Raw genomic sequence first — 24117 nt, forward strand, 5'->3', positions numbered from 1 at the left:
TGCAAGATGCTGAATCTGAAGTTCCATGGTTTTTGATTATTGGTTAGATTCTCCCAGCATTAGTCCCCTAAAATCAGCTAATCTGTCCCACTGAATTTTCCCCATCTGTTTCACAAGAATGAGGGAAAGTTATTCATCCACCCAAACCAAAGAACAAACAGAGGGTTTGGGCCACCATGAGGAGGTCCTGTAGCTCCTCATTAGTGCTGAGTTGCCTACCAGCTCCACTGGAACCACATACTAGGTCTTCCTTTACCAGCAGCTGCCCCTGGCCTTTTCACTCCTGGAGTGAGAGTGCACTGCACAGAAGAGGACCACAGAAAATTTCATACATATTTAGGGTTTTCCAGATATTCTTCACAAGCAAGGGGAAAAACAATGAATCTTCCCTCAGTCCTTCTGTCCTTTCAGCAGCCATAGATACTACACAGACGGCTATCTGCAGCGTCAAGGGAATGGCAACTTTTGTGCACTGCAAGTAGGAGATCCCTGCAGAGGGACCTCTTTAGGTGTGGATCGGAGGGACACAATCTGGAACCATCTTTACTCAACAGTATGGGGACTCACTACATCAGAGGACCCATTAAGGTGTATGTTTCCTTTCAAGGGAATGCACACTTCAATAATGATGACACACTGACAGCATGCTGATCAATTTAAGTATAGGCTGATTTCTATTCAATACAATTCCATATATTGCATATCAAGGACTAACAAAAAAAAAGACACATGCATAGTGGCAGAATACACACAAGCTTAGAGTGATATCGTCTCACAAAAACTATTTTCACTTGCACTGTGTACAGTTCCTTAATATATATGGAAGACTGCCATCTACTGTTGATATCAGTAGGTTTTTTATATATACAAACATTGATGTATACTTTCAGTAAGGCCTGCTCCAAGTCAAAGTGAAGTCAATTGGCCCATAGCAGCTAGTTAAACAGCAAGAACTAGATGGCTCTTTTAAAAAAATGAAATAAGGTGATGTAGGTTGAATAAAAATTACTTTAAATAAGGTAATGTCAGCAAATCAGGTTGCTTGACAGTTGCTTATTAAATAATTTCAGATTGAATTTTCATCTACAAAAAAGTATAATAAAATAAGATTGTTAATGTACGATTACTTTCTAATTTGAAGGATGACAGGATAAGGCAATTTTGTGAGTCAGAGTGAACATTTTACATTTTATGTAGTTAGTTTTGCTACCACGTTCATTTGAATAAACTGACTAGATCCCCCCATCATTTCTCTCTATCAAAATGTACCTATCAAATACTGGTGAGTTGCATTTCCCTCACTGACAGTACTTATATCAGGTTATTCCAATTAATTATTTTTTGAAACTAAAATTATTGACTCTGGCAATAAGATGCATACACAGCCATGTTATTACTGATCACCACTTTGAATGTGACCAGCCTCTATTTTTGACAAATGCTTCAGTAAATCAATCTATGGTCATAACATGCAAGTTCTTTAGCTTTATGGTCTAATTACCATAGCACAATTTGTTAGGCTGACTAAATTTCCTTGCTCCAGTTTGATCCAAACAGTCAAACAGTCACCCTTGCACATTAAAAATATAAGCACAGAGTCATTGTCCTATCTGTAAAGGCTGATAATTTATTTAGATGTGCCTTATAAAAACCCTCTCATATGCTACCAGTGCACTATTGCATAGATAATAACAATTTCAGAAAACAGGTCTGTGGTGTAATTTATAATTAAAAAGATAACTAGATGTTATAGAATGTTTTTTCACCATTATTTTGTAGCAGTTTCTCAATATATTTGAATTTATAAATAAATATTTCCAGGACTAAACACTCTACTTCTATTTGTAATTATTATTATTATTTATCTTTGCAAAACCTCTGAAACACAATGAAACATTTTCTCTGGAAATGGCAGAGATAAAAGAGTACACCTAGGATATTTTTAGCAAACAATATGGGACTTTAGTTTCTATGGAAATGTAATCCTTCCCAATGAAGAGAAGGGTCTTTCAGAAACACATGACAACAGTCTTGCTTCTCTCAAATACACCTTCCCAGTACAGAGTACAATCAGTGGATTGAGTTAATCTGTGTTTCCTACCAAAAGGATTCAATATTTTCCAAGTTTAGTCTGAACACAGAGATTTCACCTGCTTGTTTTCCGAGATTCTGTTCCAGGAAATTAATTTTGGTTTGAGAAAAAAGAAAATAAAACAAGATGTACTTTATTCCTTGAATCTTCAAAGCTTTCGGGTTGGACTATCACAGTAAGGAACATTGTCTAGTAGCAGATCTTTCCTGGGTATAAGCACTGCAAAAAACAAACAAAAAATCAGTAAGAATAATATTTTATCATAACAATCTACAAAATATACATGGCCTTTAATATTTTTACTAGCAATGAAGCAGTTTATTACAGAGCATCTAGTTTTAAATTAAACCTACAAGAAGCACTATGGTAATTTCCTAAGACAATAAAAATGAACTAACATTTTACTTCTGTTCATCAGAAATCTCTTCCACCTACTTCACCTATTTTGCTATTAAAAACATCCTTGAAAATATTTTAACTATCACTGCTACATTTTGCCATTTGTCATGTGAAGACATTTTAGCAAAACAGGATAGCAAATTATAATGTTTCTGGCAATCCTGATTCCAATGTATTTAAATACCAATTTCAAAATGCATAAAACATATTTTAAAATATACAGACCTCTCATTTAAGATCTGTAATATTTATTAATGCTGTACCTGTTCTTTTAAGAACAGCAGAAAAATCAAGTGTCAGATGACATTTATTGCAGGAGAAAAGAGCAGTATGTTGGGTTTTTCTTGGCTGTGCACTGTGCTAACTGCCCTTGGCTCTAATAAAGTTTTGACCATCTGGCTCCTTGGATATCCACTTGGGAGTTCTGCACCTGAGGGCTGTCTGATCTATACAACTGAAGCCCCATGACTGCAAACACAATCCTGTACTTTGACTAGTCAGGCAAGTACTAAACAAAGGTACAGTAAACGTTTAAAACACTCCAAATTCCATTCCATGTGTGTAACCAGTCACATCTCATCCAAAGTATGCTGTTTTTCCATATATTATAGAAAAAGCAAGGGAATTGCTTCCCTTGAAGCTACATTTCTTTTTCCTTTTCTGGCTGTGGTACTAAAACAGAATTAAAACACATTTTAAAATGGATTGAATAATATTTTGTCTGTGTTCTACCTATGAAGGAACCATTCATGTCCCAGTGTTCACATGTATTTTTTCCTCTACATTTTAGGGACGAGACTTTATGCATGAGAGAGAAATACAAGTATAAACCAAACAGTATAGAGGAGAAAGAACGAACAAATAAAAACAACAAAGAGTTCGGTGGCACCTTAAAGACTAACTGATTTATTTGGGCATAAGCTTTTGTGGGTAAAAATCCCACTTCTTCAGATCAAGTGGGTTTTTTACTCATGAAAGCTTATGCCCAAATAAATCCGTTAGTCTTTAAGGTGCCACCAGGCTCCTTGTTGTTTTTCTGGATACAGACTAACACGGTTTCCCCTCCGATACATAGACAAATAAAAAAAACTGATGGGGACAGAACCTTCTAACCTCTCACTAAAAAATAAAGTTTGGCACACATCTCACTCATCACTATAGCAAACCCAAAGTGAAAACCATCAGGATGCATTGCATATGTGGTAAATTAGGGTGAGAAAAGCTCTATTTGTATCAGTTTGTTCTGCAAATATAAAAACGAGTTGACTAGTGCCAACTCTCTTGCACAACAGTGGATAATTTGACTTGACAAGCTGCACAGCAATGTCTCAAAAAATCTGTTTAGTGAGATTCTGAATAATGTGACTAACACAAGCTCTTAGCTGCAAATCTCTCTTCTTTATCATTTTTAAAACTTTTTTCAGACTTGACTCTTCAGTGCTGGCAGAAATAAAAAAATAGTACACCTAGGATATTTTTAGAAACCAATATAGGACATTAGTTTCTATGGAATGTAATCCCTCCCAGTGAAGTGCATCTTAATATCTCTCTCTGCATGACAGCTAATGTACACAATATTCTGATCACAGCGTCATAAATTCTTTAATGGTATTCCAAGAACCACCAAGGAGATCAGGAATGTAGTCAATGCCATAGTACCGTAAGTCCATCTAGTTCAGCATGCTGGACGATGGTGATCAGTACCAGACGCTTCTGAGAAAGGTGCAACAAACCAACTACTGGAAAATTATGGAATATCTTATTCACAGATAAAGTCTCTTCTTAACCTCTGGCACTTAGTAATTGGCCTACTACCATGAAGCATAAGGGTTTGTGTATGCTTTCTAAAAATGCTTGGCTTTTATCCCATCTAATGTAACCATTAGTTCTTTCATTATGCCTCTGAACATCTATTTTTTGGTTTTTGTTTTTGTTTTTTTTAACTCTAAGATCTTGGCCTCAAAGAAATTTTGTGTCAGTAAGTTCCACAAATTAATGATGTATTGCCTAAAACAGAGAGGCATTTCCTTTTATCAGTTTTAAATTATTGTATTTCTAACATCATGAAATGTCTCCTTTTTAATGTGAACATGTAAATAGGAATACACTATTTACCTTTATTATTCATTACTGTGACGGTACCTCCCATAAGGCTCTCTGGAAATATGCTTAGAATGTGTTTTATGCTACATATGCCATGTAACATATATCCATAAAGGTTATGCTCTACTGAATGTATTAATCTATCTGCATGCATGTACCATTTTTGTATTCGAAGTTATGAATGTTGGCTGTGTCCTGGCTTGATTTCTAAATAACCTTAGTAGAGCACTTGGTCAGTTCCTGGAGAAGGGAATGTTGAAATTAAGTACCTAATCAAGAAACACTTAAAGGACAATGGATCTTGGAATGCTCCAATCCACATAAGAAGTCTACTTGAGGACATTCAAGGTAGCATGCAAACAATGGATGCTACCTGTAAAAACTGTGAGTCATGCAAGGACGTGTGACTTGCCCAGGTGACTCCAAAACGCCATCTTGGAGCTGGACTTTGCACAGGAGTGAGGAGGAGGATCTCTACCCACAAGAGAAGGCCTATTTAAACTCCTGGGAGACCCCTCCATTTTGGTCTTCAGATTGCTAAAGAGGGAGCCTCTCCACCCCCCCAGGATACTTGAAAGAAACTGGAACAAAGGACAGTAACTACAGGGGGTGTGAGTGATTGCTGGACCCAGGCTAAAAGGAGATTAGTCTGTAAAAGGGAGCATTCTGGAACTGGTGAGGATCTTACCTGTATTCAGTTTGATTAGACATAGATTTGTGCATTTTATTTTATTTTGCTTGGTGACTTACTTTGTTCTGTCCGTTACTACTTGGAACCACTTAAACCCTACTTTCTGTATTTAATAAAAATCACTTTTTACTTATTAACTCAGTATGTATTAATACCTGGGGGAGCAAACACTGTGCATCTCTCTATATCAGTATTATAGAGGGCTAACAATTTATGAGTTTACCCTGCATATGCTTTATACTGGGTAAAACAGATTTATTTGGGTTTAGACCCCATTGGGCATCTGGGTGTTAAAGACAAGCACACTTCTGTTAGCTGCTTTTAGGCAAACCTGCAGTTTTGGGGCAAGTAATTCAGACCCTGGGTCTTTGTTGGAGCGGACGGGAGTGTCTGGCTCAGCAAGACAGGGTGCTGGAGTCCTGAGCTGGCAGGGAAAACAGGAGCAGAAGTAGTCCTGGCACATCAGTTGGCAGCTCCCAGGGGGTGTTGCTGTAGGTAAAGCGAGGTTTGGGGTGGAGGCTGACAGCTCATGACCGTCCATGTAATAACCTCGTGACCCTCTGAGGGATCCCGACCCCCAGTTTGAGAACCCCTGCCTTAGGCATTAAGGAAGTTCACAGAAAGGATGACATCTTGCTTAAATGAGTGTGTCACTATTTATTACACAAAGACGAGACATAAAAATGATACAGGAAGAGCTGAGACTTTCCCTGTAACGCCAGTCAAATCTAGAACACACTTCTGACATACATGGATATATGAAATTGATCCACAATGCATGGGTTTGAGTTTACTCTATTTTGAGTTTTACTGAAAATAGACAAAGAAAGTTAAATACATAAAAGGCACTCGTATCAATTAAAGTTTCAGGATACAGAAGTTCATGATGTTGACTCTAATTTAGTTTTCTGACTTGGGAGACAAATGACTCCTAGATCTTAAGGCCAGCATCTACTGCTCCCATTCCTTCTCCCTCTCTCATCTCTGTCCACTCCCCACACTCAGTCCTCATACATTATTTCCTTTTCTTCACTCTCTCACCTTAGCAGAGGGATGGGCCATCTGGGATAGAATAATTTCCCCAAAAGTAGGAAGTGGAGAGGAGCTGCTTGAGACTATATCCATTTTCCCCACAGTAGTGGCAACACAAAGCAAGAGCAGGTGCCTATCACAATGCCCATTTTCCTAGCAGATGCAGAAGGAGGGAGAAAATGGGCAATTTTTATGGTGATAATGGCAGCAGGAGTCCCAGCACGCTCAGGGCTGGCACCAGCTTCCCTGCCACAGGAGATGAAAGAAGGAAGAGGGTGAAGGATCTCCTGAAGTGTATCAGAGACGGACCTCTCTGTGATGCCTGAAAGCCATGAATATGCATGCATAGAGGGAACATGTAGGACTATGGGAAACTTGAGGTCCTGTGCGAGACTTTTTTGGGGTTCATACTGGTTCACTTTTTGAGTCTGACAATTTCAGATTTGAATGAACCCAATACTGAAAGATTTGACTGGCTTTGGGTCAAGCAAGCATCACAAATCTTCCACCAGACACCATAATTCAGCCTAGCCTCTCAAATCTAAATGAACCTGGCCCAAGTTTAGGGTAAATAATATACAACACTAGAACAAAAAGAAACACACACCCTCAGTTTCAGTTTTGTCACTGAAGTTCAGCACAGATCTAAATACCATTTAAAAAAAAAAAAAGAGAGAGAGAGACAGATGCTGTGCAGCTCTACTTACTCAGACTGTCAGAACCTGTGTGTAGTCCCTGTATAACAGATGTTCTGAGTAGAAATTCAACATCTGAACCTATTTTCATAAGCTGGTAAAGAAAAAACAGGGCAATTAAAACAGCGCAAAATTACTCTTGTAGACATTGTCCATGTTTGGTAAGTATAAATCAAATATTGTCAGTATTTTTATATCTTCTGAATAACAGAGCATCTTGTATTTACATAGTGCTTTTTATCCTGGAGGATCCCAAAGTGCTTGATGAATCGATACGAAAGTCACTCTGGCGTACAGCCAACTGGGATGAAATAAGTCTACTGTTTGATAACACACACATCAATAGAAAATACTGTATTTAATTGAAACTGCAGCAGGATATTTAGGTAGGTAGGTTACCAGAGTAATAATATTTTAATTTGTGTCCAATTATCCTGAACTCCATGAGGAATATCTTGCAAGAATTGTCATCAAGCAGTCAGGTTCTTTACAGTTCAGTTACGTTTTGGACTTCTTGCCCCTCTTCTCCTGACCAGTGTGAGAAGAGGAGTCAATGGTGCTGAGATGCCACAGGAAGGAGATCAAAAGCAGCAGGAGTGGCCAGGGGAAGGGGCAGTCCCCCTCTCCCTAGAGATCAGCAGCATTAGGAGTGTGTGATTACAACACTGTAATCCCTTCCCTATTTGAGAGGAAGCATGACCGAGGTCTCCATGTGCATGCCCCTGGCCAAAGACAGAACTTGTTAAATGGCTAGTACTTATTTGTATGCAGCGCCTTCCTGCAATGTATACAGCTGCACAAGTGAGAAACCTATGGGGACAGAGTTTCTTACATTGCAAAGTTTCTCAGGTAGTTATTCTTCACTTCTTGTCCTAAAAACTGTAATGTCATGGGCTGGAAAACATGTGCTATATTCTACTCTGGCAGTAGATGAAGCAACAAATAAATAGGGTCAAAATTTTGAAAAATGGATGCCTGAAGTTAGGCACCAAAGTCTATATACGGATACCTGAATAGGAGGCCTGATTTTCAGAAGTACCGAGGTGCCTGGTGCCAAACAGTTTTGACTGGGTCTGTCAAGCACTCTTTGGTCCAGTTCTTCTGCATTAATGACACTTCAGCATATAAATGCACAATAATTATTAAACATGACAGGTTGTGTACCCCCTTTTCCCCCACGGATATCATCAAGGCCTTGCTGGAGACAATGAATTTTATCCACTGATCTTTCACTCAATGAATACGCCAATTAACTAGCATCAAAAGAAGAGTCAATATTAAATATGTGCATTTTGTAGATCACCACTCCTAACAAATGCAGCTTTGAGAATTTTAGCTGGCATCTTATCTGTACATCAATTAAAACAGTGTTATATCATTAAATTAAAAAATAGAACAGAAGACAGCACTTGATGCCTAGGACACACGCACAGAAATATTGCTACTGTTGCTTGGTAACAAGCAGACATACTAGAGAGAGTCCTGAATGAATGTTCAGAAGTGTTAACGTCAGTGATATGTGGGTGCTAGGATGCAAAGTACTGAACTGATCGTTTTAGTTGGTTTTTTTCTACAATATATGCTTAAATATAGATGTGGTTTCTTCTAATGCCTCCCCTCATGGACTCAGGAGAAGCAGCATACATGTGTCTACAAGAGGATTTCTAAAGAGAGAATTCAATGAATTGGAAAATATGCTGAATTAGAAGAGTGACAACAATTAATTCACTTCTTCAGCATGTATAGTAAAATAAAACCTCCAGTTCACAATGATTCAATGTTAATAATTGCAGGCCTAGGTAAATTAATAATCTTACTGCTAATTAAAACAACTTTGCAAATGTGTTACATAACAGCCAGGAGAGTTTGAATTATATAGTAAGCTAAAAGAATTTTCTACATTGTAGTCCCTTCATTTATCAGAGAGATAAAGACAGGTGAGGTATCTAATGCATCTGTATTAACAACTCAATCACAAACACTTGATTATTTGGGAGGGAAGGAGTTTGTGATATGATATGAGTCAGAACTACTAGGCCCTATTGCCAGTTCTGCCAATAACTGCCTACATTTACACTAACAAGCTAGGGGGTGTGACTCCCAGCTTGCATACACATACTCATGCTACTTTGATGTGAACTACTGTGAGTACATGCACACGAGCAATGTACATGGGAATCACATCTCTAGCTCATAGCATAAATGTAGCTTCACTGTGTGACTCTGGGCAAGTCACTTAACCTCTGTGCCCCATTTCACATATCTGTAGAGTATAAGAGAGTCACTGATAGATTTTAAGACCAAAGAGCCCATTAATGATCATCTACTCTGATAACCAGTCTAATACTTAGCTTGACTGCATAAGGAGAAACAAACAAAATATTTCCACTAAACGGACAACAATCTGGAAAATCAATTCTAATTTTGTTATGAACTTGAAAATAGGCAGAGCACAAATGGCTTTGAATTGTAAACATGGAAAACTGTTTTTCATGTAATTTTTAATGTGAAAAGTGCCATTTGTAATTTTCACATAAACTGATGGTTACAGCAGGACACAAAATAGAAAATAAGTTTGTACACAAAGTTCCATGAAATTACATTTTGAAATTCACAAAGCTCTGGTTGCGAGGCTCAATTAGTATTTGCAAAGTACCATGAGATCCTTTGATAAAATATGCTGCTATGTGAATGTAAAGTATTATGAGACTTAATAGTATAAAGTGGAGAATAGCATCACAATAGTACCTCTGCTATTCTCTCAGAAGAGGTCTCATCTTGATGGTTTCTGAATTCTTCATTTATCTTTTGTCTTGCAGCTAAAGGGGGAAAGTAAAATAAAGCAGTTCAGTTTTTTTTATTTTTTCGTAAATCCTCTCACTTATTACCAGTTCTTTGTCACTGGCTCAAAATTCACATTCCTGAGCAGCTAAAACCCATCTCAGGTAGACAAATTTGCCCCTTGTTTGTCGATGCTGTTCTACAGCCATGGTCCTTTTACTACCTATCCTCTTCATATTTCACTCAGACCAGAGCCTTATACTTCAAGATCTCTGTGGAACGTGAGTGATAGCATGTTTTATTCCCACACCAATCACACCAGAAATGTGTTGTAATATGATTAAAAAAAAAACAAACCCTGAAAATACTACTGTATATAACTAGTATTTGTACCTGCTCAGTTCAAATATGCATGTTTACTATCTGATGGAGTTGTGTTATTCATTTTAAGAACAACTGTACACAAAGGGTATGTCTACACCTACAATTTTGCAGCGCTGGTTGTTACAGCTGTATTAGTACAGCTGTATAGGGCCAGCACTGCAGAGTGGTCACACTTACAGCAACCAGCGCTGCAAGTGGTGTTAGATGTGGCCACACTGCAGCGCTGTTGGGCGGCTTCAAGGGGGTTAGGGGAACGCGAGAGCAAACCGCGGGGAAGCAGGTCTCCTTCCCCACGGTTTGCTCCAGTGTTCCCCGAACACCCCCCCCCCCAAGCAGGTCTCCTTCCCCGCGGTTTGTTCTCGCGTTCTCCGAACCCCCGTGCAAGCAGGTCTCCTTCCCAGCGGTTTGCTCTGGTGTTCCCCGAACCCCCCTGCAAGCAGGTCTCCTTCCCAGCGGTTTGCTCCGGTGTTCCCCGAACCCCCGTGCAAGAAGGTCTCCTTCCCAGCGGTTTGCTCCGGTGTTTTTTGAACCCCCCTGCAAGCAGGTCTCCTTCCCAGCGGTTTGTCCGGTGTTTTTTGAACCCCCGTGCAAGCAGATCTCCTTCCCCGCGGTGTGCTGTCGCGTTCCCCGAACCCCCGTGCAAGCAGGTCTCCTTCCCAGCGGTTTGCTCCGGTGTTCCCCGAACCCCCCTGCAAGCAGGTCTCCTTCCCAGCGGTTTGCTCCGGTGTTTTTTGAACCCCCGTGCAAGCAGATCTCCTTCCCCGCGGTGTGCTGTCGCGTTCCCCGAACCCCCCTGCAAACCGCGGGGAAGGAGATCTGCTTGCACGGGGGTTAGGGGAACGCAAGAGCAAACCGCGGGGAAGGAGACCTGCTTCCCCGCGGTTTGCTCTTGCGTTCCCCGAACCCCCCTGCAAACCGCGGGGAAGGAGACCTGCTTGATTACCAGAGAGGCTTCCTCTGGTATGCTGGGATACCTGTTTATTCCACGGAGGTCAAGAAAAACGCTGGTGAGTGTTTACACCTGATGACCAGCGCTGGATCACCAGCGCTGGATCCTCTACACCCGAGTTTCAACGGGTGTACGGCCAGCGCTGCAAACAGGGAGTTGCAGCGCTGGTGATGCCCTGCAGATGTGTACACCTCCTAAGTTGCAGCGCTATAACTCCCTCACCAGCGCTGCAACTTTGTGGTGTAGACAAGGCCAAAGATAAGAAACTCGGGTGTTTGGTAGCCTAAGACCGCTGATTCACTGTTTTACAAAATCAGCAAGATTACAATTTTAGAACCGTATGGTTCTGTTCTACTGAAATTTTTTTCATAACATTACATCTTAAAATAGTACTTACTGGCTTGATTCTAGCCAGAGATGTAATTTAATCCTTGGGAATATGAGGGTAAGGGGCAGCATGGGGAAAGGGGAGATTTCCCTTCCTTATTCCTCTGAGACGGGTGAAGGGGAAAAATCACAACAATTTGAGGCAAATACTCTTTAAGCATTATTTCCCTCCCTGCCTTGTTCCTCTGCTCCAGCACTTCTGTAGTCAGTTTTTCACTGAAGTCATTCCTGTTTCTGATCTTTTATAGAGTGTGTGCATGCATGTATGTTTGGTGGAAGAGAGGACAGAAAACTCTTAGAACTGGCAGGGAGCAAACTCTCTTCCCTTCCTAAAAGGCTGCTTTTTGCATTTTCCATAAACTGGTATTAATGGGCTCCCTCTTCCTCACACTAGCATTGTTGCTTCTGTTAACGTAGTAACTTTAGAATCTCCTACTCAGTGATAGCCAATTTGATTCTACTCTCTGCTTTCCTCCAGTTTTCCTTTCTTTGCAATGAGGGTGGATTAGGAAAGGAGACAATGGCTGATCTTGGAGCACTGGCTATCTCCCTGGAACAGCGGAATAGAGTTGATCCCAAAAGACCCTGCTCTGCACCCTACATTTACCTCTCCCTCACCACATGAACTCTTACTGAGATGGGAAGTCAGGTTCTCAAGATCCTCTATGACAGGTTTCAGAGTAGAAGCCATGTTAGTCTGTATCCGCAAAAAGAACAGGAGTATTTGTGACACCTTAGAGACTAACAAATTTATTTGAGCATAAGCTTGGGCTACAGCCCACTTCATCAGATCCACAGAATGGAACACATAGTAAGAAATATATACATACATTGAATGTGAAAAGGTGGAAGTAGCCATACTAACTGTAACTAAGATGAGGTCTTAGCAGCAGGAGAAAAAAACTTTTGTAGTGATAATCAAGATGGCCCATTTTAGACAGCTGACAAGAAGGTATGAGGATACTTAACATGGGGAAATTACACATACTGAATCTATTTTCCCATGTTAAGTATCTTTTCATGTGCTGTACATTTATACCTGCCTACTGTATTTTTCACTCCATGAATCTGATGAAGTGGGTTCTAGCCCATGAAAGCTTACACCCAAATAAATTTGTTAGTCTCTAAGGTGCCACAAGGACTCCTCACTGCTCTATCTGTTTGCTCCCTGGACCAGCAGAGGCTACATGCAAACTCCACTCACAGAAGAAGAGTGCTTTGCCCTGTTTGACTGAACCTATTAAACTTCTTAAACAACAGCAGGTTCCAAAAAGGGGCTCATCTAGTTCAAGTCCTCTCAGACAGAGGGATGATAGTTGCTGTAAGAGACCTTCACAACAGGCATGCAGAAGGGAGGAGGGTCCTTAGAGCTTTTGTAGAGATGCACAGGATCCACTAAGAAGACAATTCTTACCTTCTAGAGCTCTGGCATCATTTTTAAAAACCTGTTGCCGTGTTCTGTGCAATGCTCTAAAAAGCTTCAAAACCTGTTAACAAAATACAAGTCAACAATAAATGTGTTTTGTTTGTTAATAAGATTTCTTAAGTGAAATTAATATTTTTGCAATTAAAAAGGTATTTTGTTTGCATTCTATTGTTTCCTCCACAGCAGCTGCAGTAGACTCATTCTGTCAGAAATGTTATCTCAATTCAGACTTTTTGCAGATAAACAGAGATATAGAACACAGAAGACATGACAATTTTTGATATCTAAAATACAGTAGAACCTCAGAGTTGCGAACACTAGAGTTACAAACTGAGCAGTCAACTATACACCTCATTTGGAACCGGAAGCATGCAATCAGGCATCAGCAGAGACACACACAAAAAAGGCAAATACGGTACATTACTGTGTTAAATGTAAATTACTAAAAAAATAAAGGGAAAGTTTAAAAAAAGATTGACAAGGTAAGGAAACTGTTTCTATGCTTCTTTCATTTAAATCAAGATGGTTAAAAGCAGCATTTTCCTTCCGCATAGTAAAGTTTCAAAGCTGTATTAAGTCAATGTTCAGTTGGAAACTTTTGAAAGAACAACCATAACATTTTGTTCAGCATTATGAACAACCTCCATTCCTGAGGGTACGTAACTCTGAGGTTCTACGTAACTGAAGACACAAAAGAAGTTCTGGTACTATTTCAAGTCACCATTTTGACCTCTATGGCCCTACCCCTGCAAGGAGACCAGCACAAAAACACTCATGCCTGCAAAGTAAAATTTACAGGATATGGACCTGCAACTGTACAGTAAAAGCCACACAATTAAGTGAAAATCCTGGGTATCATCAGAGATTAGTTTTACTATTAATTATTAGATACTACACTACCGAAAACCTGGACCAGCAGAGGCTGCAGTTCTCATAGGCTATAGTTCAATAGTTCTGAAATACTGACAGCATCAACTCATTTATAGGACAGTGTCACAAAACTGAATGAATAAGATGACCTCAAGCAGCAGCTTGGAAAGCTTATGTCTAAACATTACATTTTCAATAGAACTACTTAAACATGGGGGAAAAAAAAAAAAAAAGAGGATACAGCAAAACCCATCCAAACTGCAAGTTCCTCTCTAACAATAAGTACAAGATCAGTAGGTAATGACTTTGGTCAGGAGAAGATACTCAAAAAGACTGAATTACACAATGGAAATACATACACAAAAATGGTTTTTAAAATTATTAAAGGTTATTATAAGCATGCCTATGCCTTTACTGAATTTTAGTAGATATTTATAAACATATGATGTTTATAGAATAGAATAACTCATATGCTTATGATTTTGGTTGAAATGTTCATTCTAATTAAGGAAATTTCTAGGAAATCTCTGCTCTCTGTCAACCAAGGACAAGCACGAGAAGTGTGAGAGGAGGATACCTCCTTAGCCATAAAGCCATATTTATTACCTTCAAGTGTATTTACACAGACTCTGGAATGACTCTTTAGAGCATCTAGTTAGTTTTAACATTCCATATTTTATTATATAGACATCTTTCAAATATGCAGTATAAATGTGTTAGTGCCTTGTCTGGAATATTTGATAGAAGTCTTTTACTCCAAACTGTATACTACAAACGATAGGTTATAAATCTAGGAGTCACTTGGTGAAAGGGGAAACAAGCAACAAGGGGATTGTCAAAGAACAGGGGACTTACGCCCTGTAGAAGATAACAGTTTGGTATAGGCAAGATTTTTATCTCAAGAAAACAAACTTTGTATAATATTTATATTTTAGAAAGAGACCTGGCTGTGTCAAAGAGTGGAAGGCTTTAGTCAGGATACTCTAAAGAGAGGTGGTGCTTAGGATGTATTATCAGAACTGTAAACTAAGTAATAAAAGTGGGCCTCTTCACCCTACCTCTGTGAAATAAAAATAAAAAAGCTCCTTAATTTTAAACACACATAAAGAATTCTAAAAATAATCTTATTTAAACTGATTTCTTTTATAAATGCTCTAAAATTCTTATTCTTTAAATGTTAAGGAGAACTTACATGATTGGGAAATATTTTACAGAAATTATTGGTCACTTCTAACCAACAGAAAAGGTGAAAGCTTTTCTTGTCCTCAAATTCCTTGCATGAATAACTTCTTCTCAGATGCATATTTGCAAGTATTATTATATCTAAATGCAAGCCTTCATTTAATAACTGCCTGATACCATTGTTATGTGAATAGTGAGATGTTCCCTGTACAAATATATTGTGGTCATACTATTAGCAATAACTAATATAAGAAACCTCTGGAGTGTAAAAATATCCCTCAGCTCACACTGCTTCCCGCAGCCCCCATTGGCATGGAGCGGCGAACTGCGGCCAGTGGGAGCTGTGACCTGCCGAACCTGCAGACGCAGCAGGTAAACAAACCAGCCCGGACCGCCAGGGGCTTTCCCTGCACAAGCAGCAGACCAGCTTTGAGAAGCACGGGTGTAGATAATACTTAGTCTTGCCTTGAGTGCAGGGGACTGGACTAGATGACCTCTCAAGGTCCCTTTCAGTTCTATGATTACGTTGGTTTTATTTTAGCTACTGATAAAAACTCTCCACTAAGAGATATACAGAAGAGATTGTTTACTGCTTCATTTGTCTCTCTCTCTTTTTCCTTTCTATGATTACTTTGCTCATCTTTAATCATGGTGTCCCTTAAGGCCTGGAAAGAACACATCTGACTAAAATTGGAGGGAGGGGGACTGTCACATATCTGAATTGGCATAAAATGAGACATTTAAAATTTGGCTTGTGGTTTATTGTTTCTCTAGGCTATACATGTTTAGTAATTTTTGAGATAAAATTACACAGCATCAGCACTACTTTCTACCACACAAATGAGCTTACTATCTTCAAAACAGAGTCTTATTAGAATCAGAGAATTTTGAGTCAGTGACATATAGGAAGTGAAACCAAAGGAACTGCTCCCCCAATATTTCCATCAAACTGTCTCTTCTTTGGGTTAACATTTTCTCATGCAAGTAATATATTATAAGAGAAAAATATATAAAGGGATGATCTTATTTGTCTAGTAGATTTCAACATTTAGTACCTCAATCTATAGCTTCGAGATCTTTGTGTCGACCCCCTTGGGGAATTCCACAAATAAATCACAACCTTGAGTCAGACATAGTTACAGAGATGGAGGGAGATGCCGTATGGAACAGAAGGTTTGTTATTACTGTTTATTATTTACTGAGTGTTGATAATGTTCTTGATACTGCACAGATGACCTAAAGACCTTAGTTGTTGGAAGTATCTGAAATACTATATTTTCTAAAATGAAGGGTTCAAATCTCAGAAAAGTCAACTCAGCTCTTCATTCTTCCAAGGTAGATAAACATCTACTTCTCTGCTCTTGTTTTTCTACTCCCTCCCAGCCCCTCTTCCATTCTGCCAATAAATCCTCACTCACTGTCTCTTCATAATCCTTTGATTCTCACCTTTATGCCTTTTTAAACCCTGGATTTTACAGGGATAGTCCTGATTTTGGAGTCTTTTTCTTATATAGGCTTCTACTACCCCCCACCTCCGTCCCGATTGTTCACACTTGCTGTCTGGTCACCCTAATTGCACCTGAACACCCACTATGCACTACTGTACCTAGTGTCCTCCCTGTCTTAAAAAGAATTTCTTCTCTAGAAGCCAGAAGTGCTAGCCCATGTCAGTAAAAATGTTGCTCGCTCATTAAATGTAAGCAAAAATCCCCCCCCAACCCGTACACTGTCTCCAAATTCACTGCCTGTCTGATTTACATTTATCTGTTTAGTCTGTAAATGCCATAGCAATGTAATCCTGAATAAACTGAGCACCATGCCGTTTATGTGCACGTAGACTTTTCAGATGAAATGCTAAAAGCTCAGGTCTTGTTTGTTCTATGATGTTGAAGTTTCCACAGCATATTCTGCACTCTAGTGTCTTTAGTATACTGGTCTACAATTGCATTTATCAACATTGATAAATGCAAGGTAACGCTCATTGGAAAACATAATTCCAACTATACATATAAAATGATGGAATCTAAATTAGTTGTTACCCCTCAAGAAAGATCTTGGAGTCATTGAGAATAGTTTACTGAAAACATCCACTCAATGTGCAGCGGCAGTTAAAAAAGCTAACAGAATGTTGGGAATCATTAATAAATGGATAGATAATAAGACAGAAAATATCATATTGCCTGCATATAAATCCATGGTACATCCACCTCTTGAATACTGAGTGCAGATGTGGTCACCCCATCTCAAAAAAGATATATTGGAATTGGAAAAGGTTCAGAAAAGGGCAACAAAAATTATTAGGGGTATGGAAAAGCAGCCACATGAGGAGATATTAATAAGACTGGGACTTTTCAGCTTGGAAAAGAGTCGACTAAGCGGGGATATGATAGAAGTCAATAAAATCAGGACTGGTGTGGAGAAAGCAAATGCAAAGGATAGGCTCCACCTAAACCAAAGTGGATCCAGACTGCTGGCACTTAACATTAAAAAGGCTGCAGAGCAGTTTTTAAACTAAGAGATGGGGAAAGCCGATTGCTGCAGCAGAGCATGTGGATCAGACAGAGACTTCTCTTAGAGGAGAGTCTATTGATAGAGATTCTCCAGGTTTTAGTCAGGAGGAGAGGATGGAGGAGGATATAGTAAGGGCCAGATCAAACAAGAAACATTCACATAAAAAAGAATCTGACACATCAGAAAAGGGCAGACAAATAAACAGTGACAAGTTTTTAAAGTGCTTGTACACAAATTCTAGAAGTCTAAATAATAAGATGGATGAACTAGAGTGTCTCATATTAAAGGAGGATATTGATATAAAAGGCATCACAGAAACCTGGTGGAGAGGGGACAATCAATGGGACACAATCATTCTGGGGTATAAAATATATCAGAAGGACAGAACAGGTCGTGGGGGGAGGGAGGAGAAGAGGGAAGTGGCACTATATGTGATAGAAAATGTAGACTCAAATGAAGTAAAAATCTTAAATGAATCCATATGTTCCACAGAATCTCCATGGATAGTAATTCCATGCTCTAATAAAAATATAACAGTAGGGATCTATTATCAACCACCTGACCAGGACAGTGATAGGACAATGAAATGCTAAGGGTGTCAAGGTATGAACCCCCACTCTGAACCTTAAAGTCCAAAAGATGGGGTACCTGCATGAACCCCCCTAAGCTTAATTACTAGCTTAGAAATGGTAGAGCTGCCACCACCCAAAAATATAGTGTTTTGGGGCACTTTCTGGCCCTCAAACCCTTCCCGGGGGACCCCAAGACCCAAAGCCCCTTGGGTCTCAAAACAAAGGGAAATAAACCATTCCCCTCCTTTCTTCCTCCCAGATCCTCCCTTCCCTGGGTTACACTAGGAGATTGCTGTGATTCAATTCCTTGAATCTTAAAACAGAGAGGAAATCCACCTTCCCCCACCTTCTTCACTCCCTCTCCCAGACTCTCCCTGAGAGAGAGACAGTGATACTAACACAGAGAGAAATCAGGTTTTTCCTCCCCTCTTCTCTCCTTTCTTCCACCAATTCCCTGGTGAGTACAGACCCCCTCCCCTTGGGTCTTACACAAGATAACCAAAAAATCAATCAGGTTCTTAAAAAGGAAAACTTTTAATAAAAGAAAGAAAAAAGTAAAAATTGTCTCTGTAAAATCAAGATGGAAAATGTTACAGGGTCTTTCAGCTTATAGACACTAGAGAGAATCCTCCCCCCAGCACAAGTACACGTTGCAGCAAACAGAGATACAATCATTCCAGCAAAAATACACATTTGTAAATAAACAAAACAAACAAAAAGACTAAACAGCCTTTCTAACTGGTACTTACTAAATTGAACAGAAGAGGCTTTTTCAGAAAGATTGGAGAAATCTGCTTACATGTCTGGCCCCTCTCAGAACCCAGAGAGAACAGAGCAAAACCCCAAAAATACAAACAAAGGCTTCCCTCCACCGAGATTTGAAAGTATCTTGTCTTCTGACTGGTCCTCTTGTCAGGTGTTCCAGGTTCACTATTTGTTAACCCTTTACAGGTAAAAGAGACATTAACCCTTAACTGTTTGTGACAAAGGGAGATTAGAGAGGCTTTCAAAATAAAGAACTCACTATAGTGGGGGATTTCAGTTATCCCCATATTGACTGGGTATATGTCATCTCAGGACGAAATACAGAGACAAAATTTCTTGACACTTTAATGACTGCTTCTTAGAGCAGCTGGTACAGGCACCCACAAGGGGACAGGCAATTCTCGATTTAGTCCTAGTGGAGCACAGGATCTGGTCCAAGAGGTAACTATAACAGGACCATTTAGAAATAGTGACCATAATATAATAACATTTAACATTCCTGTGGTTGGAAGAACATCTCAACAGCCCAACACTGTGGCATTTAATTTCAGAAAGGGGAACTATGCAAAAATGAGTGGGTTAGTTAAACAGAAATTAAAAGGTACAGTGTCTAGAGTGAAATCCCCGCAAGCTGCATGAACACTTTTCAAAGACACCATAATAGAGGCCCAACTTAATTAAAACTTAAAATTAAAAAACAGTAAAAGAACTAAAAAAGAGCCACTGTGGCTTAACAACCATATAAAAGAAGCAGTGAGAGATAAAAAGGCATCTTTTAAAAAGTGGAAGTCAAATCCTAGTGAGGTAAATAGAAAGGAGCATGAGCATTGCCAAATTAAGTGTAAAAATGTAATAAGAAAAGCCAAAAAGGAGTTTGAAGAACAGCTAGTCAAAACCTCAAAAGATAACAACAAAATGTTTGCTAAGTACATCAGAAACAGGAAGCCTGCTCAACAACCAGTGGGGCCCCGGGACAATCGAGACACAAAAGGAGCATTTAAAGACGATAAAGTCATTGCGGAGAAGCTAAATGAAATCTTTGCTTCAGCCTTCACGGCTGAGGATGTTAGGGAGATTCCCAAACCTGAGCTGTTCTTTGTAGGTGACAAATCTGAGGAACTGTCACAGATCGAAGTGTCACTAGAAGAGATTTTGGAATTAATTGACAAACTTAATTGATAAACAATGGCTATTATCCACTGAGGGACTGGGATGGTGTCCCTGGCGTCTGTTTGCCAGAAGCTGGGAATGGGTGACAGGGAATGGATCACTTGATGATTTCCTGTTGTGTTCACTCCCTATGGGGCACCTGGCATTGGCCACTGTCAGAAGACAAGAGCTAGATGGACCTTTGGTCTGACCCAGTATGGCTGTTCTTATGTACAGTACAAAAGAAAGGGCTTATTGATTTTCCTTCAGCCTTACACCTTCCTGACTTCTTTTTGTCATTTAATAAAAGTGACGTCAAATAATTTTAAAACAACAAAAGGAAAATATTTTCCTTCTTTAAATACATTCACAAGCAAAGGAACTATATTAATTCCAGCTCATCAAGGCAGAACCTATCTTTATGTTTTCTCTATTCTTTCTGATGTCACTTTCATGGCTGACACATAACAGATTACAGAAAAGGCCGAGATGTGTGTCTTGGCTTCCTTTTCCCTCACACCAGGATTCTCTCTCCCATTCAAAAATATCCTGAATTTTAATTCACTTTAAATGAATTCTGAAAACAGTGGTGATGTTTTTCATGTGTGTTTATGTGTGCACAGAGTTACTCAAGGATTCAGGTCCCACCTGTCTATATTTTTTTAGCATATGTGATGCCACTTCGCTGACTGTGACTGCTGAAGCCAAGGCTGCACTAAGAGCCAGGAGATGGGTGAGAGAGACCCGAGGGCCTCCACCATCTCCCAACAGCCCATGTCTCAGGGCTTGCCTTTGCTACCTCACTAAACCAGCACTGCTGCGACTGATGCAGCGGCATCAATTTAGTGGGTCTGGTGAAGATGCAGTAAATCAATGGGAAAGCGCTCTCCCATCAACGTAACTAATCCATCTCAATGAGAGGCAGACGCTATGTCAACAGGAAAGCGTCTCCCGCTAACATAGAACAGTGCAGACACTGTGTTAAGTTATGCTGCTCTGGGGGAAAAGGGTTTATACCTCAGAGTGACCTAAATTATGTTGACTTAATCTGTAGTGCAGACAAGGCCTCAGGCTTATAGGCACAGGATAAGCAGCACTGGTGCAGCCCATTGCACCTGCAACACCCACAGCTACTCCAGCATGGGGAGTCGGTGATCTGAGGGCAGGCTTGAGAAATCAAGTTGTTCAGGACCCTGCCCTGCCCCAAGCTGGGCCTAGGCCTAGGCCTGTTACAGCACCTGGCCAAGCTCCCTCATCCTCGCAGCGCCCTGGAGACTGGAGGTACGTAAGCCGAGGGGAGATCACGGGCCTTGCCAATGCTTGTGGGGAGGGACATACAACGGCCCCAAACCCAACAGCCACCCCCTGCCCTACGCACTTTGTCTCTGACTCTGCCCGTACTCAGCAAGCGGGACATCGCGCATGCGCGCTGACTCACCTCCGCCCGGCTCCCCATCGCTACAGCAGCTCCCCCACCACACGTAGCAAGCCAGCAGAACCACGCCCACACCCTCCCGACTCGCTCATGAGGAGCCAATCGGAAAGTCACATTTCAGCCCAGTAGCGTCTCAGCACCTCCACTAGGGTACGTTACTGGTCGTGCCTGCGCCGAACTTTTCCCGACGCTCCACTAGTGGCGGCGAGGCTACTTCCGGGTGCAGCGGGCATTTGTGTCCGATAGAGCCGTGTCCCTTGAACACTGGTTCCGGACAGGACGATGCTCCCGGAGCCGTGAGAGGGGGAGCAAGAGGGCGTAGCTAGACTGCAACAAGGAGAAAGAAATGTGATTGGCTAATAAGGTTCCCTTATTCCAGCCTATGGGTAGCTAGGGTGCCTTGCGTACGGGGTGCTGCTGGGTTCTGTGTCCGGGCCCGTGCAGGGGGGTTGCCGTGCTGAGACGCGCAGGGTAGAGTCTGGTCCCCCGCACAGCTGTCAGGGATGCTCTGTCTGCCCAGCTCCAACCCCCCAGGCGGCAGCAGGAGGGGCCCAGTAGCCATGAAATTGTGCCAAAACCCCATGAAATTTAAACATCGTGGCTGTTGGGTGTAGCCAGGCTGAGGCTGCCCTCTTGAGAGCATAAGGGTTAGCAAGCTATAGCTCTCCCCTAACAACATGCCTCCAGAACTTTGGGCTTTAAGAAATCACCATACGTTGCAATAAAAACAAAGAAAGTAGGAATCCTTGTGGCACCCTAGAGACTAACAAAGTTATTTGGGCATAAGCGTTTATGGGCTAATGCCTGCATCTGATTAAGTGGGTTTTAGCCCACAGAAGCTTATGCCCAAATAAATTTGTTAAGGTGCCATAAGGACTCCTAGGTTTTTGGTTTTTTTTGCTTGTACAGACTAAGAGGGCTACCACTGAAACCTGTCATACATTGCAATGTGGCTCTATGTGCTACTCCAGGCTCCTTGGGCATAAATTAAACTGCACCTTTAATGCACCAGGGACCCACATCAACTTGCCCTTAAACCAGCTGAAACACTTGTATGGGTGTCTGTGGGAGTTGGGTCAGACTTTGAAGTAAAATTAGTGAGTTGCACCAAGCATCTGAGAACTATACACTGCGCTGCCTTAAGTTTTGTATCCCATGACAGCTCGGGGGGGCGCGAATACTTTTAATGAGGTTTTAAATTATGTTCTTAAAAGTGTTCAGAGTCATTAGAACCCTAGGGCTCCTAAATCCACCACCCTATAAATGACATGAAAATGGTATATTTTTGCTATCTTTTTAGTGAACAAACCATTCAGTTTTCAAACTCCTAACTGGAAAGTCATCAGATTCCAGCCAATTAACAGATGCACAACTGCTTTTTACTCCCTACCCAGTGTTTAACTCTGCTTATACTTAATTTCCGTTTCCTAAGAAATTGTGGTCATCTAGATAATTAAGACTTATTTTGTCAGAACTGATTTGGGAGGAGTGCATCATTTCTTTTCGTTTATAAAAAACAACCAAAAAAATTCCAGAGCATATATCTTTTCAGCATGAGAGAACATTCAGATGGGTACTGAGGAAGAACCTCAGAGCTGAAGCACCTGCTATATTTTTGATCACTGAAAGTTACAGACACAGAGTTAAATTCTGCCTTGGTAAAATATTCTCAGCTCCTCAGCTAACTTCAAGAGAAATTATACCCACTTGTATCAGGACTGTTTTGACTTCTCCATAGATATCAAAGATTCCTTTTCATCTGTTTACCAACATTTGCAACATGTGCCAATGGAAGTGATTCTTGGTTCTAAGAACTCTAGCACTTTTTGTTAACAGGAAAATTTAACGCATTAACAATCTGTAAAAGGAGTTGAGCGATAAGGTGGCAAACTTTGCAGATGAGACAAAATTATTTAGGTTAGTCAATGCCAGAAAAGACTCTGAGAAGCTTCAGAAGCACCTAACCAAGCAAGGTGAATAGGCAACATAATGTTGGTAAATCCTAAATGTAATCAACATTGAAGGGGAAAAATTAAACTACCCATACAATTTACTGGATTCTAAATTAGTTGTGTCAACTCAGGAAAAGGACCTGCGTATCAGCCACCTCCGTAGAACTGTGCCCAATGTGCAGTTGTAGAAAACAAAGCAAACAAAATATTAAGAATGGGAGAGAGAATAATACAGTATAGAAAATATTTTAATGCCACTATATACATCAGTGGCTCACCCTCACTTGGAACAGAGTGTTCAGTTTTGGTAACCATCTAAAAAAGTATCAGAGGGATAGTCGTGTTAGTCTGGATCTTTAAAAGCAGCAAAGAGTCCTGTGGCACCTTATAGACTAACAGACATATTGGAGCATGAGCTTTCGTGGGTGAATACCCACTTCGTCAGATGCATCTGACAAAGTGGGTATTCACCCACGAAAGCTCATGCTCCAATATGTCTGTTAGTCTATAAGGTGCCACAGGGCTCTTTGCTGCATCTAAAAAAGGACATTGCAGAATTAGAGGAGGTTCAGAGGTGGACGACAGCACTGATATGAGAACTGGAAAAATTCATATGGAGAGAGATTGAACAGAGGACTATTATTTACCTGAGAAAGGAGATGAGTAAAAAGAGACATAATAAAAGCATACAAAATAATATTATGGAGAAGGTAGATTGGGAACTTATTTTCTTCATCTCACA

At 40.4% G+C, this 24117-nt stretch overlaps 1 protein-coding gene across 2 annotated transcripts; it reads right to left on the reverse strand.

Annotated features, from left to right (window-relative positions):
• Nucleotides 1–651: 651 nt before the first annotated feature.
• Nucleotides 652–21653, reverse strand: LYRM7 (LYR motif containing 7). 2 transcript variants are annotated; one of them, XM_030567093.1, is made up of 5 exons: nt 21427–21653; nt 12928–13000; nt 9761–9831; nt 7025–7106; nt 652–2311 (listed from the first exon to the last, which is right to left on the reverse strand). In XM_030567093.1, exons 1-5 carry the CDS (start codon nt 21442–21444, stop codon nt 2241–2243), a joined length of 315 nt encoding a protein of 104 aa, XP_030422953.1. In that variant the 5' UTR covers nt 21445–21653; the 3' UTR covers nt 652–2240. The 2 variants fall into 2 exon arrangements, with proteins under 2 accessions (XP_030422953.1, XP_030422952.1); XM_030567092.1 differs by having other exon boundaries at nt 21367–21429.
• Nucleotides 21654–24117: the final 2464 nt, after the last annotated feature.

Source organism: Gopherus evgoodei, chromosome 6 (genome assembly GCF_007399415.2).
Source record: "Gopherus evgoodei ecotype Sinaloan lineage chromosome 6, rGopEvg1_v1.p, whole genome shotgun sequence".
Taxonomy (NCBI): Eukaryota; Metazoa; Chordata; order Testudines; family Testudinidae; genus Gopherus; species Gopherus evgoodei.

Excerpts from the sequence above, each read along its gene's own strand:
- LYRM7 (XM_030567092.1), bottom strand. The coding sequence starts at position 21,405 with ATGTCCCGCTTGCTGAGTACGGGCAGAGTCAGAGACAAA. Across the intron at positions 13,001-21,366 it reads CGGGCAGAGTCAGAGACAAA|GTTTTGAAGCTTTTTAGAGC; the intron begins GTGCGTAGGGCA and ends TTTTGTTAACAG. Across the intron at positions 7,107-9,760 it reads CTTCTGAGAGAATAGCAGAG|CTTATGAAAATAGGTTCAGA; the intron begins GTACTATTGTGA and ends TTTCTTTACCAG.